Source organism: Acanthochromis polyacanthus, chromosome 18 (assembly GCF_021347895.1).
Source record: "Acanthochromis polyacanthus isolate Apoly-LR-REF ecotype Palm Island chromosome 18, KAUST_Apoly_ChrSc, whole genome shotgun sequence".
NCBI lineage: Eukaryota > Metazoa > Chordata > Actinopteri > Pomacentridae > Acanthochromis > Acanthochromis polyacanthus.
Window position 1 is genome coordinate 30,376,039 of NC_067130.1, and position 15,656 is coordinate 30,391,694.

At 36.8% G+C, this 15,656-nt stretch overlaps 1 protein-coding gene across 1 annotated transcript in view; it reads right to left on the bottom strand.

Moving 5' to 3' along the window:
- ghrb (growth hormone receptor b) overlaps positions 1-14,053 on the bottom strand; it is a 29,911-nt gene extending 15,858 nt beyond the window's left edge. Inside the window, exons 1-2 of the mRNA XM_022203094.2 lie at positions 13,929-14,053; positions 6,335-6,422 (exon numbers count right to left, since the gene is read on the bottom strand). Coding sequence (XP_022058786.2) covers positions 6,335-6,413 — 79 coding nt within the window. The 5' untranslated portion in view covers positions 6,414-6,422; positions 13,929-14,053. The remainder of the gene's footprint in view (positions 1-6,334; positions 6,423-13,928) is intronic.
- Between the last annotated feature and the right edge of the window lie 1,603 nt (positions 14,054-15,656).

A 15,656-nucleotide genomic window follows, 5' to 3' on the forward strand; every position in this document is an offset into this window, starting at 1 on the left:
GGCCTCAACCAACTATGTGAGCAGCTAAAAGTAACCACAGACGAGGAGATAGGATCAAAAAGTTCACATTGTGTTCTTGTCGTGCATGCAGCAGCAGATGCAATCAGTAACTTCATGCGACATTGTGACGTAATAAACATCAGAACTTGCATTATACAATCTTTTGTGACCATTTGTAGGTGTTTTCTGATTTCACTATGGATCTGCAGATGTGACACCATGTTGAAACGTGTGAGGATCTCCAATAGCAGGCCGAGATCATTGACGATCAACACTGGCTGCAAGACTTGGGTCTTCGGCTATGACCCTCAGATCAAACAGCAATCAGGATTCAAGCTTAAAGATGGAGAACTGTAGGTGTGGAGCACAACCAAGAGGACAGCTGTAATTTTCTTCCACATTTACAAGAATTTGCACCATAAGTTAGTCTGCCAGGGTCAGATTGTCAATGCAGAGTTCTATTGTAACGTCCTGATGCGCCTGATGAAGAACTTTCAATGCAATTTGTTGCTCCGTCATATAAATCCATGTTGAAAAAGCACATTTCTTTGGCTGCACCAACGCACCCCTCTCCATCTGGCTGATTTGGTATATTTGGCTCCCTGTCTTCTTCTTCCCAAAAAAAAGCACAAGTTGAAAGGTCATTCTGCAGATGGTACTTTACAGAACAGGTGTCCGGTGAGTTTTCCAAGCAGAGCAGAAGCTCTGGTATCAACGCAATAAGTGACTCCATTACCACAGATGGTTACCAGATTGAAATCAAGTGCAGTCATTGGTTTTCATTGGTGCAGAATCTTTTACGAAAGAAACCTGTGTAATTCGTAAGCACATTTTTTCTGACAATACCTCTGCGTTTTCAAATCTAATGTTACTTTTGAGTAAAATCTTGCATGCAGTATGTGTATTTTTGAGTGTTACAACACTTAACAGAGAAAGAGTTCAAAAAGGAAACATGTATTGTTCCATAAGCCTGACCCTTTCACATGGTACATTTTAATAAATGTACTTCGCGTTTGGGGTTGACTCGCAATCTGACAGGCTTCATTTTCGTTGCTTTTACGTCCGACTAAGAGCTGCAGTGTTTGCTCAGCAGCTGCCACACAGAGTTCACTCCTGCAGTAAGTAAACACGCGAGCAGCAGATCTGGAGTTCACTCCGAACACACAAACACACAGACTATTTCACAAACGGTAATATCAATTTGTGGCCTATTCTCATTGCAGGACTCGTCTTTCTGAGCTGCCGGCTGGAGTAAACATGTTTACAGCACCATTTTCTTCTCTGCCGACTCGGTCTATTTCAGGGTGAAACAAAACATCCTCACTCGCTCGCTGTGTTTTGATAAGCCCAGCTGTGCTTCCTTTTAGCCGTGATTTCTTAGGGACCAGGAAACAGCAGCTAGCATTAATTTCCTTCAGAGGGCCGAGTCATAGCCTCGGTGGATCCCATAACTCCTTGTCTCTCTTTGTTTATGCAACCTCTCCACTGTAATTAGTGTGTGTTTTTCCTATTATTGCGTCTATTAACATCTGCACAGTGTGTCGGTGGGAAGCCTTCATTAATGTCTTTCCTGAGAGTGCGCAGGGCAAACAGCTATTTAGAGAGTCACATGTTCAGACATCAATCAGTGCACTCTCGAGGGGAAATGCCTTATGCTCTGCTTTTAGAAAAAGCCATTTCCTCGCTTGGCTCAGGGCCACGATGCTCTCATCAGTGATTACAGCTAAGAACATTTCACTAACAAGCTTTATGGGATAAAAGTTGGCTGGGAAAAGAAAAAAAGGACTGGTATATGCCTGAACGTGCACAGTCGAGGAGAAAACGCAGCAGCATGAACAACAAACATCACGATTCCTGAAACACTTATTCACCCCTACGGAGACAATTCAGTTCCTAGAAGTTCTTTTAGCCAGTGAAAGGAAAAGTCCTGTTTACTTTCCAATTAACTACCAAAGCTGACCGAGCATCAAGGTTGTTTATACACAGATAAATTTATATGGGTCATTTCAGAACTGGAGGACATTTGGACTTCAAAATTCTTGAAAATAAACCTCCTCTTTAACAATTTTCTGCTACATATTGATCAATAATAGGTAATAAACTATCAATGGCTTGACTGGCTCAGCTTACACATCAGTGGCAGCATTTTATTCCATGTTTTATGTGTTTTTGCTAACCCTACTCTAATCACAGTAACAGGGTTGCTAATCCATGCTAATGTGATCTTTGTAGAAGCTAGATATTTAGCTAGCTGTTACTGCTGACCAAGAGGACAAACTGACTGATGGAAAAAGTAAAGAAAAATGCAAAAAGAATTTGTCTTACCTTGATAGTATGAATTGTAGTGATTTTTCATCTTTTATGGTGATTTTGTATCTTTTTGAGATCATTTTCCTCCTTTTTTAGTATTTTTCTGTGTTTTTATGGTGATTTTGCATCTTTTAGTGGTAATTTTGCTTGTTTTTCTCATGCTTTTGTGTATTTTATTGTGACTTTGCACCATTGTCTGGTGATATGTCTTTCTGTAGTGATTTTCATCTTTTTCTATCAATTTTGTGTCTTTTGTAGTGATTTTGTGTGTTATTGCATTGATTTTTCATCTTTTTATGGTGATTTTTGAGTCTGTGTGATCATTTTTGCTCCTTTTGTAGTGATTTTGTGTGCTTTTATGGTGATTTTGCATTTTTTGTGGTAAATGTGTCTGCTTTTCTCTTGATTTTGTGCATCTTTATCGTGATTTTGCACCATTTTCTGGTGATTTATGTCTTTATGTAGTGTTTTCATCTTCTATATCAATTTGTGTTATTTTAAAACTACTTTGCATCCTGTTTTAGTAATTTTGTGTGTTTTGTGGTGATTTTGCATCTTTTAGGTAGAGTGAGACATTCAATCAAGGCTGACAATGCTATGAAATCATGAAAAATAATAAAGAGGACATAGCTTAGCTCTACACATTCTTTGGAAACTGTTTGATGATGTTAATTCCAGCGTTTCATGTGATTCACTGTTTTCTCTTCTTTTACCAGCAAAAAAGTTTATGCTAACAGGGCTGTGTGGACATACGTTCCATGCATAAATCATTGCGTAAAAATACTGTGTTGATTAAAAACTATTCCCACAATGAAAAAAATACAAAAAAAGAGATTTAAATTTCATTTTAATGTTTTATTGAATCAGTTTGGTGGACAAAGAAAATGCATTTAGGGGATCCAATTATTTGCTATTTTTAAAACATTTTCAAACTTCTTTCTCCTAGTTTTTAGATTGGTCTCAGGGCAAGTAAATTTACACAACAGTGCATGTTTAGTTTCTACAGGATTATAAGAAATTTGAAGTGTAGGACGTAAAATGTTCTCCAGCTCTGGAATGACCGCTTATGAGCGCAACGCTGTGGTAGAGGTTCAGTTTGATTTCAAATAAGCACTTTCCAGAAGTTAGACGATCTTTGCCTTCAAGGTTACGATAATAAACATGTGGCTGAGGTTGTAGAACTGACAGATTTTCCATCTGAACAGAGCACATGGTATTGCTTGCTAATCTCTGTGTGTGTACATGTGGGTGTCAGCTTACAGAAACAACCACAAAGGAGGTTTCTCGAGCTTCAGCAGGTGTTTATACGTCTCACTTTCTGTCTGGATCAGATTTTGTCAACATGACAGCATCACAACCATCATGCAAATCATGCAAAAATGCAGCAATGATTTATGTTATTGTGAGACAATGTTAAATGTAAAGCAAACCACAGTCTCTGGTGTTAAAGCCAGTGTTTTGTCGGCCTGTCCATCCACCCCGATCTCCTCCTGCAGGGATCTTTGGCTTTATAAAGTCTCCCAGCTGACTCATTTTCTCGTTTTACAGTCGCTACAATCACTAAAGGCTGCTGTCACAAAGAAACAAGGCCAGTATCTCATTTTCACAGAACATTTGGTACAAGGCTTCGGACATGAAACTCTCCTAGTTGAGTCATCGGTATAAAAGATGAGCACGTGGGCTCTTTGATAAAAGTCCTGTGAGCATGAAAACATCGGCAGAGAGGTGTACTTCTGTTAGAAATTGAGCAGTGAACAGTTTGTAGTAACCCGATAAAAAGATTCAACAGTTGAAATCAGTTTAATTCACATTTGATGGATCATGCTGGTTGATTTTCTCAGTTATTTATGTTTAATTGACTGAAATCAAGCAGTTTATGGACATTTTTTACTCATTGTATGCTCATTTTTCACTTCAATAGAAAGTCCTGCACCTCCAGAACTGTGTACTGCCATAAATCATGTAAAAAGTTTAATTTGTTTGATTATTCATTTCTACAATAATGTACAAATCTTGGAACAGCATTTTTCCAAATGCCCACAAGTGTTACCAAAACCAGAAATAAGAGGTGGCTCCACATATTGTAGATATTTTATTATTTATCTCTTGCACTGCCTGCAGTTCATCTGAATAATCCCTGTATTATTGTCAACGCACTGTTGTTCAACTGTGAGTCTCTAATGGCTTCTCAGTTGTGCCAAAGAGCACAGAATTTTTGTTTTTTTTCCCGCAAACTGCTGCAGAAAGTTTATTTTTGGGACTTTTTTAAATGCGATATGCTGAAATATTACAATTTGAAGCTTAGATTTGATCAGTTTGTTCCACCATGTCACACATTATTAATTCATTTGAAACGATTGAAAAGGTGGAAATCTGATTATTGTGCTTGTTTTGTGTTTTTTTGTTTTTCTTTTACAGTTTCTGCTCTGATAAATGCTATAATGTAACAAATGGTGGGTTTTGGGTGTTGCAGAGTTAATCATTTGATTGTTCAGTGTATAAAATGTCAAAAACAATCTGATGCTCAAGTTGTTATATTTTAATTCCTGGTATTGTCTTTCTAGATTGTCAAAAATGCAAAAGATTCCAGTTGACCAGAACAGAATATATTCACGCTCGTGAATGTTTGGCATTTCGCCAGTAAAAGGATAAAATGATTAATCAAATCTGATGTCAGTTAATTTAATCTGTCAGTTAAATAACCTAATTATTTCTGTCCTGGAGTACTGGCTGGCTTCTGGGGAAAATCATGAAAGTATCACGTATCATGGGGGTCAACAGGGACCTGACAGCAATTTTCTTCCACCGAGGCCCCTTGAAAGTTAATCCAGCTCCGACTAAAAAGCTCTGGAAAGCCGATGGCGTTACGTTGAGTCCTGGAAAGAGGATCCGATCACAGGACACCAGACACCGAGACAAGATGCAGAGTAAACTTTACTAAAACTTACTGCTGGTGTTAACACATCGACAGACACGTAAACAGGCTGATAAATCGACAAGAAACAGGCGGAACTAAACAATCACAGAGCCGGGAAACTAAACAAAGACAGTAGACACTTTGAACATGGAACAGGGATCAAACTCAAAGAGTATTTTAGTAAATCTGGGACACACATGAGCTAAAGATTTAAGGTTTTATGGTTCTTTGGAACTCCTTTCACTTTAAAAAATGTGCACTGATGTTGTCTTTGATTGCATCTTGCTCATCACATACTTTTAAACGTGTTCTTTGGTTACATGTACTTATTTCTCAGCCATTAAACACATCAGCACGATCTGAATATCTTAGAAAAATTAGAAGTGAAGCAGTGAGTCACGAATCTGCAGCTCATTAAAAGGTTGCAAACTTTCTACAGAGTGTGCAGAAAAAAAGCATTGAGGCATCATCATTCTCCTGTCAAAGCATGGTGGCCTTGTTGAGCTGCACATAAATACACGAAACAAAAAAGGAATAAAGCCCAGCAGCAAGAGATCACGTCCTCCGTCCACACCTCCGCTCAGAGGCTGTTATGTAACGAGACACAGCAGCCGGATGAGCCTGCACCACTCAAATGGTCAAAGCAGACTGGGTTTGTGGGTAAAATACGGCCCATGTCTGCAAATACACGACCTTTCCACAGCCGCAGCTGGGAGGGTGTTTGTTGGAAAGCTTGGCCCGCACACACTAAACAGCTTCCCATTGTTCGGCCGTGGAGTGCTCTCCGCTCTCCAGAATTCCTGGGAAGCCACTTCACTGGAAATGTGCAGTGGCTCTTAGCGGAGGGCTCCGGTGTTGTGCAACACATTTTCGTGTTCATGTAAGCGCCAGAGATGCACAGTAAAGTATCGCAACTACTCCTGTTTTTCAGTGAGCATCTGGTGTTGAGCTGTTTTCATTCCAAACCAAATACTGCAATTAAAAAATCTTGGCATTGGAAGACATCAGATGTCAAAGAAAGCATCATCAGAGCTGAACGTGTGCAATAAGTCAGTGTTTGGTGCACAATAAACAGAATTTTAAACTGAAATAAGTCCTGAAACGTACCTGTCTGAGCGCCGGATTCCAGCGCCGATGTGGTGAAGACGTGAAGGAAGAAGAGCAGCAGAGGGCGAGCAGCAGCCATGGTGCTGAGCTGTGGAGGAAACATGTGGCTAATATTAGTTTCTGAGTGCAGCTGAACCACACGAGCCATGAAGGCCCAGCCCACCTCCACCTCCATCAAACTGGGACCAACACTCCTCCTCCACAGAGCAGCACACCCAGGATTAAGCCTTATAGAGCCAAGGAACTGGAAAGGAATTAACTGTAATCTTTACATATATACAAAGATATATTACGTTATTGTATACGCTAACATCTGGCTGGTTAAACTTTGTTCTGAGTCTTGATGTCTGCTCTCAGTCTATAGACTAAAGCAGTCTTTTCACAACACTTTAACTACCACTAACGCTTTCATTTCAACTGCTTTCCGTTGCTTTAGCTTCATTTTATTAGCTTATTTCATGCATTCTTTTTTCTGGGCCATGAGAAAACACATATAAACACACAAATCAAACAAGTTATATTTAGCATAAGAGCTGCAACATTTAGTGATCATCAGGTCATTTGTCAAGCAAACGCTAAATATTTGATGCATTCAAGATTTTCAGCTGTTTGTCTATTTACATCTTTGTAATTTGAAGATATTTAAGATTTTTGACTGTTGATGAGTCCAAAACAACCAATTTTATGATATTAACCAGGGATGTTGGTAAACAAAGTAGGTATTTATCTATTTTTTTAACTAAAAATGAAAATAAATGGATCAATCAAACAATTAATGAGAATTCTGACTCCATCCACCACTTTCACACTGTGCTTGACTTGACTGAAATTGGCCAGGCGTCTTTGAGAGTCACAAAAGACTTGGTCATGCTGACCATTTATAGGGTTAGGGTTAGGGTGTCGACAGAGTACACGATCTATTCCTTTTGTGTTGTTTATAATTTTCTTTTGCTCTTTTCATTTCTTATTTTTCTTCTTTAGTTCTGTTAGCTTACAACCAGGATCTGCGTACCCGATTTCATTCTGTCATGTGGATATGTGTGCTGGTATGACAATAAAGAACCTTGAATCCTTGAATCCCTGTACTAGCTAAACCCCTTCAGGAGTCAGAATAAGGTCTATAACTGCAGTTCGCTAATGTAGCCTAAGGTTATAGATAAAGTTGGCTTGACCAAAATGAGCTCTGTCCAGGGGTCATTAGGTGTCACAAAAGACTTTGTCATGGTGACCTTTTACTAAACCCCCACAATGCTCTCTACATTCCAGTAATCAAAGTAACCACTTCCTTGTGTTGCTAACAGTTTAACACCTGGTACACCTGGTGGCACAGTCAGGTACTACAGCTACAATCTACAATACTTAACCCTTAGCATTAACTGACTCAAATCGGATACACTTTGTTGCAAAAAATCTTGATTGGAACATCTCTACATTTTACCAATAATTAATAATCTATCACGTAAAGTGGTCATTAGTTCTTGTACTGGTATTGTAATTATTCACAGACATATGAGGAGTTCTCCATAGCCAGCTCGCTAATATATCCTCGATTTATAGAAATGCTGTCCTAGATAAACTTTGCTCAAGTTTGCTCATCTGCCAGCTTGGTCGGAGGTCATTAATCATAACAAAAGACTTTGTCATGGTGACCTTTATATTAGCTAAACCCCACAGTAGAGTAACAGCCTCCATATTAAACAGTAAGGGGATCCACCTGGTGGCACAATCAGGTACTACATCTCATCTACAATACCTGAAATGTGCATCATGTAGGAAAATGGTATAGAATCGGTATTGATGGATGTTAAACATTAACTGACTCCTATCAGATTGGCTTTGGGGCTGGGGAAATCCCTACATTTTAGCTGAGTCAAAAAAATCCAGCTGCAATTCAGTGATAGCACTTTAACCATATTGCGATTTCGATAACATTTCGATCAATTTTTCAGCCCTACTGAATGAAAAAACTGTGACACGTACACTTCAGCAGCTTGATAGAATGTTAGGTTGATGAAAAGACAGTTTTGTCTAAAAAAAAGAAAATTGCCCTGAAAGCACAACAGTGCAGGAGACTGACTGCACAAACAAATCCTGAACGCTATCATATCCCTTGATAATGGAGCCCCATTGACCTCCATGTAGGTGTTAAGTTGTCATTAATATCCAATAAATGGCATTGCTGTTCTTATTATAGTAAGGGGGTGCTCTATAAGAAATATATGTCAAAGAACAAACTAAACTTGGAACATCCCCCCTGAAATAACGGCACAACAAGCCCCGGAGTCTAAGCCGGGAAAGCTCTGCAGTAAAGGATGAAATAATGGTGAATCCTTATCAGTAAACAAGAGCTGAACGAGGCCAAGAAAGTAGTAGAGATGGATTTCACAAACGCTGGCAGGAGCCCAGCGCTGTTGGCAGAAGGTTCATATCACGTTTCCACTAGAAACCATTTACTGTTTCACAACATGCCTCTCCGAGAACGAATAAACGATGTTGAATACCAGGAAAGAAAGTAAAGAATTAAACATGCTCCGATTTAAACCTGCTGCTGGTTCTCACTGCTGTCCAATAACTGCAGCGTCTTAGATTTTCTGAGGAAGCTGAAGCATCTGCATGCCTTTACATGTTGAGTTTTAATAAAATAAAAGAATAAATAATGGTAGAAGGTTTATTTGAGGTGACAGTTTGATCAGAGGTTAAGATTTTTTTTAAATGACAATTTTTTTTTTGCAATGACTGTATTAAATAATTTTAAAAAAGATGACTGTTTACTGTTCAGAGCTTTTCTTATATCTTCTGTCATAATTCATAAATATTTGAATTCATACAGTCTTGATTCAAAATGCAATAAGCAAAAACGCTAATTTTGATAAGAACAATAATGATGATGATTAATAATAATAATTCATAATTTTATTATTGTTTGAATTCATATGGTCCTCAAAATTTAAATGTACCACCACATTTGGTAATAATAATAATACAAATACAATAATAATAATAATAGCTTCGCCTCTAAATCACAGCTCTTATTATATCACAGCTTTATCTTCAAATATCTGACACTAGGCTTCCTATATTTCAGTTTGACTAATATACTTTGAGTTACCACAGACTTACTGCACTGTAATCAGTATTGGTGTATACATGTATTTGACACTATTCTTTCTTAATTTGGATTTTAAAAAATCTATCAGTATGTGTGATTTTATGATTTCATAAGTACTGATACTAATGCAATTTTCATTTACGCTCATTTTTTAAAGTATAACTTCATTAAAAACATGAAAAAATAAAGGACAATGACAAATTAAGGTGCAATATCACATGTCATGTTTAAGACTCTAAGTTTACAAGTGCAATTGCTAAAATACCTCCTGCCACATAATCTTTCACCACTTGTGCCCCATTTAAGCAGTCTAAACAGACTCAGGAGTGAAGGTTTTATTACTAGTGTTTGCATTTCCAATGATAAGGCCAAGAGAGAGAAACCACAATGTTCCCTTCCACCCATAAAACCTCGTCTGGGAGCATCAGCTTTGCTACTTTCTAACCTCTGTTTACCGTCATCGTATATGCACGTTTACAACTGAAAAGGCAGTCGGGCTGTTCTCTTTGGTTAAAGACTAAACTGCCCTCACACCTGCAGGTTGCACAGATGGAGCTCTGCAAAGTTTGCAGTCAAGGCCAACACGAAGCTTTTAAAAAGTATTGCGTTGCCAGTTTGGTCCCAGTTTTCTGATAAACAACAGCTTGTGCTCATTTTCCAGCCTCATTATGACCCGTTGTAATGTTTTTAACGTTTAGTGTTAGACTGCACCAGTTTGGTTTCACACAGATGCTGCAAATTCACATTCAATTTATGACGGAAACAAAGCAGAAGGTTCAGTTAATTGTAGAGTTACACTGGGGGAGGTTGGGGTGGATAAAGGGGTCGATAGAATACAAACATACTGCTGCTGATATTCTGTTTCAGTGTCATTTATTTAATCAAAACAACCTCAATTGCATTTTTATTGCTGTACCCAAGATGACAAAGGTAGTCTAACGTTAAAAATATGTTAATTTAAACCACACTCTTTCGTTTCAATCCTAAAAAGATGTTTTTTTTAGGCCTAAATTAGTTATTTATTTTACTACTGTGATTTTTAACATGGATTGTATGAGGCAGGTTAACTTAAATACAGATACAGTGTTTGTTAACAACCTACCCTCTGCCCGATTTAATTTGTATCACAAATATGATTATGAATCAATTTATCTTTGTTGCTCCATTTCAGTCCACTAATCACATATTAGATGAACCGTCATCATGGTAACCTAAAAAGTTAAGGAGAAGCTTCAAACATGCAGTGAAATAGTCATATTTTAACCCAAATCATGACATTTTTTCTAACCCAAAGCAAACAATTTTGGTGGCAAAATATAACTAAATATAACATGTGGAAGTAGCAAACAAAGTGTGAGGTTTTTTTCTAAAACGGCGCCTAAACCAAACCAGAAAACGAGTGAAAACCCAAAGTACATGACAGAAAATGAAACTTCATTCTGAAACTGATCTTTTGGATGAAAGTGCAGTTAATGGTTTATGCCACCAACCACCACGAATACCTTCAAAGTATGACATCAAAGGTCAAATATTATGTTTATTTCACAAAAAATACATTTTGTGGAGACTGGGTTGTTGTTAGACACAGCTAAAATAAAAACAATCCAGAAATATTATCTGTGCAACATAAAACTGTTACTAATTACTAAAGGAAACCATATTATGCACATTTTAGAGTTGTATAATTAAATGTTTGGGTCCAACTAGAATATATTTACAAGCTTTAATGTTTAAAAAAACAGATTATTTTCTCATATTAAAGTACTTAAAAGGCCTCCATAGGTCAGATGGCGAAGCGTCGTTTGATTATTAGCCTTGAAAAAGTGTAGATTTTAAGAAACAATGATTGGCTGTGAGAAAGCTGCTCAGTGTTTAAAAGACGGTGTGGCCAAAACATTGAACAGTCATGCAAATATGTTAAATGATGATGTTGCTAAGAGTCCAAACTGGACATTTTTAAACAATGTTTACTGCTGGAAACAGCTCAACTTTGGTGTGGAAGTTTGGGCTTTGTTAGACTCACATAAAATTGAAAAAGGCCTGAAATACTGTCTGTGATACATAAAAACTGCTACTAATTACTAAAGGAACCATTTTTATGCACATTTAGAGTTTTAGAATTTCATTTTTTGGTCCTACTAGAACCTCTTTACTTAGCTTCAATGTTCAAAAAACTGATCATTTTTCTCATATTGTACTTGAAAACATTCTGTTTTAGCTCCTGTCCTCTTTAGACCCCGCCTTCTGAAAAGCCCAGTCTGCTGTGATTGGTCAGATGGCCCGATGTCGCCTGATATTGGGCTGAGAAAAAATGTCTATTGCAAGAGCATAATTAGTGATGGCAAGAAAGCTGCTCATTTGCTGTTGGGGGCGTGGCCAAAAACAGTGGCAGTATGCAAATATATTACATGATGATGTCACTAAGTAACAGAAGAAGAGTCTGGGCTCCAAACGAGACATTTCAGGCAGAGTTTGCTGTGGAAAATAACTCACTTTGGTGTGGAATTTGGGCTTTGTGAGTTTTCAGAGCTGTAATGTGCAAAAAAAAAAAAAGCTGTAACACACTAAATAAAAGTGAAAACCCAAAACGCATACGATGGGGCTCTTTAAAATTTTTAACAAAACAGTTTTGGAACCTAAAACTGTGTCACTGGACAGAAAGTTATTAGAAAAACAGCCATAATATTGAGATTTATTAACAGAACAACACACAAGCAGCTCATGTCATGTCCCCATTAAACTCCTAAACCTGAAAAGATTGAAGTACAGTTTGCACAAATTGTTCCCTGTCAGCACTACAATAACACTCTTGTTGTGTTCTGCTGTGCTCGCTGTCACACTTATGTTCTGTTTTGACGAGAAAACCGCAGAACCTAAAATGACTCCAGGGCAAAAACATTCGATTTTTCTGTTTTTCTCTTTCTGCAGGAAGTGCAGGAACTTCGTCTCACAAAAAAAGAGGCAAAAAAATACGCTTTGTGAGTTTCAGTGTGAAATGTTAATGAAGGGTTTCAGTTCCTAACGCTTCCTTTACTGCAGAATGTAAATGAGGCACAGCAGGAAGTTTTTTAACCCTAATTTAGATCAAACTCTTTAGACTTATTTCACAGATTTCTCCTGTTCAGTTGAATTACATGTAGTAATGGAAAATTCACACATAAAAGTATCAATTTACATGTTAACTGTGAAAAAATACTATGCTATACTATTTCAACTGTAATTAAACTTCTCAGTGACATAAGTATGTTACAGATTTTTGCTGTTATTTTCACAGTCTTTACAGTTTCTGAATGCTACAGTCTGAAAATTATAGTGTTTGATAGTTTTTTTTTCCATTTTGAGAATTTGATCTTACAAACTTGAAATCCAGTTTTGGTCTATTTTTTTCATTATAATATACAGTATGTGCATAGATATATTATACTTGTAATTTAGTTTACAGAAATATATATATTTGATCTAACAAGCTAAAGTCCTTTTTTATTCTTTTCTTTTTATAGCAATTTTATATTTATTTTATTTTGGATTTCACCAGCTAAATTCTCATTTCTTTCCCCTCTTTTTTTGCATTTTATATTTATTTCATTTTCAAATTTGATCTTACAAGCTAAACTCCCATTTTTTTTCTCCATTTTTTACTTTATAATTGTATATCTATTATTTTATTTTGGAGCGTTATCTAACAAGCTGAAATCCTGTTTTATCCTGGTGGGTTTTGTCTTTTTTTTTTTACTATTTAATTTATTTTTATTTTATTTCACAAATAAATGGATTTTGTGAATTGTAATCCAGATTTCTGTCGTTTTCTTGCCTTTTCTTTTCTTGCATATATCTATCTTTGTTGTTGTTGCCCGTCTTTGTCCCACCTTTGGCTGTTTTTTTACGTACTCTATAAATACACTTAATTTGCTCAATACAAAAAAATATATAACATTTTTTTATTGTTATGAATGAATGAATGAATTAATTAATTAATAAAGTCATAGTTTATTCTAAGGTGTCAGGAAAAGTGAAAAAAATGTCTATTAAGGTTCAAAAACTGAAGATTTGTGGTTCACTCTTCTGTCCCGTAAAAGAAAACGAGCAAATCCTCAGAGGAGAAGCTGTGATTGAATGTAAAAACAAGTTTTAAAGAGAATTTAAAAGTTCGTTTCAGGTTATTTACTCAGCTGGTTCTGATCTTTAATTCCCCTCTGAGTTATCAGACCTGATTAATGAGGAAAATGTTAAGAATAGTAATAATAATAATCATAAGAAGTCTGTCTGCTGAACACAGAACAGTAAAGATTCCAGCTGATCAGCTCCTTTGTTTACTATCAGGTAAACAGCCAGTAAACAGCAGGTAAACAGGCAGTAAACAGCCGGTAAACAGCCGGTAAACTGCAGGTAAATAGCCGGTAAACTGCAGGTAAATAGCCGGTAAACAGCAGGTAAACAAGAGGTAAACAACCGGTAACGTTCAGGTCGGACGGTTTTAAAACTCACCTCAGTCTGTTGGTCTGGAAGGAAATAATAAAAAGTCCAAAGAGTCCGAGAACCGACTGGAGTCTAAACCAGAGACACACTGAGGCTGTCGAAGAAACCTCCGTCCTTCCCTCCGTCTATCTGTCTGTTTCTCTGTCTGTCCTGTCTGAACAGCTGTAAAGTCACTGAAGCGGAGGTCAGAGCGCCTCCTGCTGGTGGAAACTGGAAACGGCAGTGAACACTCATTGTAGATCATTAACAGTTAAACATTCTCAGAAATGATTCACTAATGGTTTCCCATAATTTAATTAATTCTAATGTAACGTGCTGCTCCCTCTAGTGGTCGTTTTAAGGGTCATTCCAGACTTGGAGGACATTTAACATCCCACACATCAAATTTCTAATAATCCATGCAGAAAATACGAGAACATGCATTTGTTGTGTCAATGTCCTTACTGAGACCAAAATCTAAAAGCACTAGGACAAAAGAACGTTTAAAAATATTTTTTTTAAATCACAAATAGCGTCTGGAGTTGCCCCTAAAATGACATTTTTCTCTTGTCCCACCCACTGATGACCAAATTGAATCTCAGATAAAACAGCTAAAACTTTTTTTTTGTATTATTTTTTTATTGATGTCTCTTGTAATTGTGGTAGCATTTTTTTTAAATCAACAGAATATTTTAAATAATAATTATTACACATGGAGTGTGTCCCACAACAACCCTGTTAGCATAACAGTTTTGGTAGAAGACAACAGTGAATGACATGAAACGCTGGCATTAACATCATCAAACTGTTTTCCTAAAGAATGTGTAGAGCAAAGCTGTGTCCTCTCTTCTATTTTCATATTTTCATAACATTATCAGCCTTGCTTGAATGTCTCACTCAACCTCATATCATCAGGATCAGACTCATTCTTTGGACCGTTTTCCATCAGTCAGTTTGTCCTCTTGGTCAGCAGTAACAGCTAGCTAAATATCTAGCTTCTAAAAAGATCACATTAGCACGGATTAGCAACCCTGTTACTGTGACTAGAGTAGGGTTAGCAAACAACAAACAAAACATGGAATAAAAATGCTACCATTGATGTGTAAGCTGAGCCAATCAAGCCTTTGATAGTTTATTTACAATATCTGAGGACTGTTAAACATAAAAACCTGCAATGTTCACTGTTTTTTTTTTTTTTAGTTTTTGTTGTCATGGACAGAAGATCAAATAATCTCTGATTATGGGTGTGTGACATTAAAACAATCGATGGTTATCATGAAAAAAAAAGTTTCAATGTTTAGCACATATTTTAAAAATACTGATAATCCACAAGTCAACTAGTGATGTTGTCTGAACCACATGTAGCTGCCTGACACAATAATACAAAACTAACATGTACAGTACCTTTAATATGAAATACTTCATATCCAAATATGAAAAATCGAAGTTATTTTCACTGAACTGACTGAGCAAGTTTGACAAGTTGTGCCACAAAAACAAAAAAAACCTGAAATCTGGTGAAACATAATAACTATAGATTAATCCCACATCTTATTTACTGTGTAGTAGGAGAATGTGAGCTGGTATATATTTAACATAATCAAGAAAAAATCGTAAGATGGATTAAGTTGTTGCCTGTAAGTTAGTGTGTTTGGAGGTGAAGTCCGTCGTTACATTCCATCATTTTCAAGACTGCATTAACTGTGTCTTTTGACTGAATTATAACTTTGAAACAAAACTCCAACTATCAGGTAATTC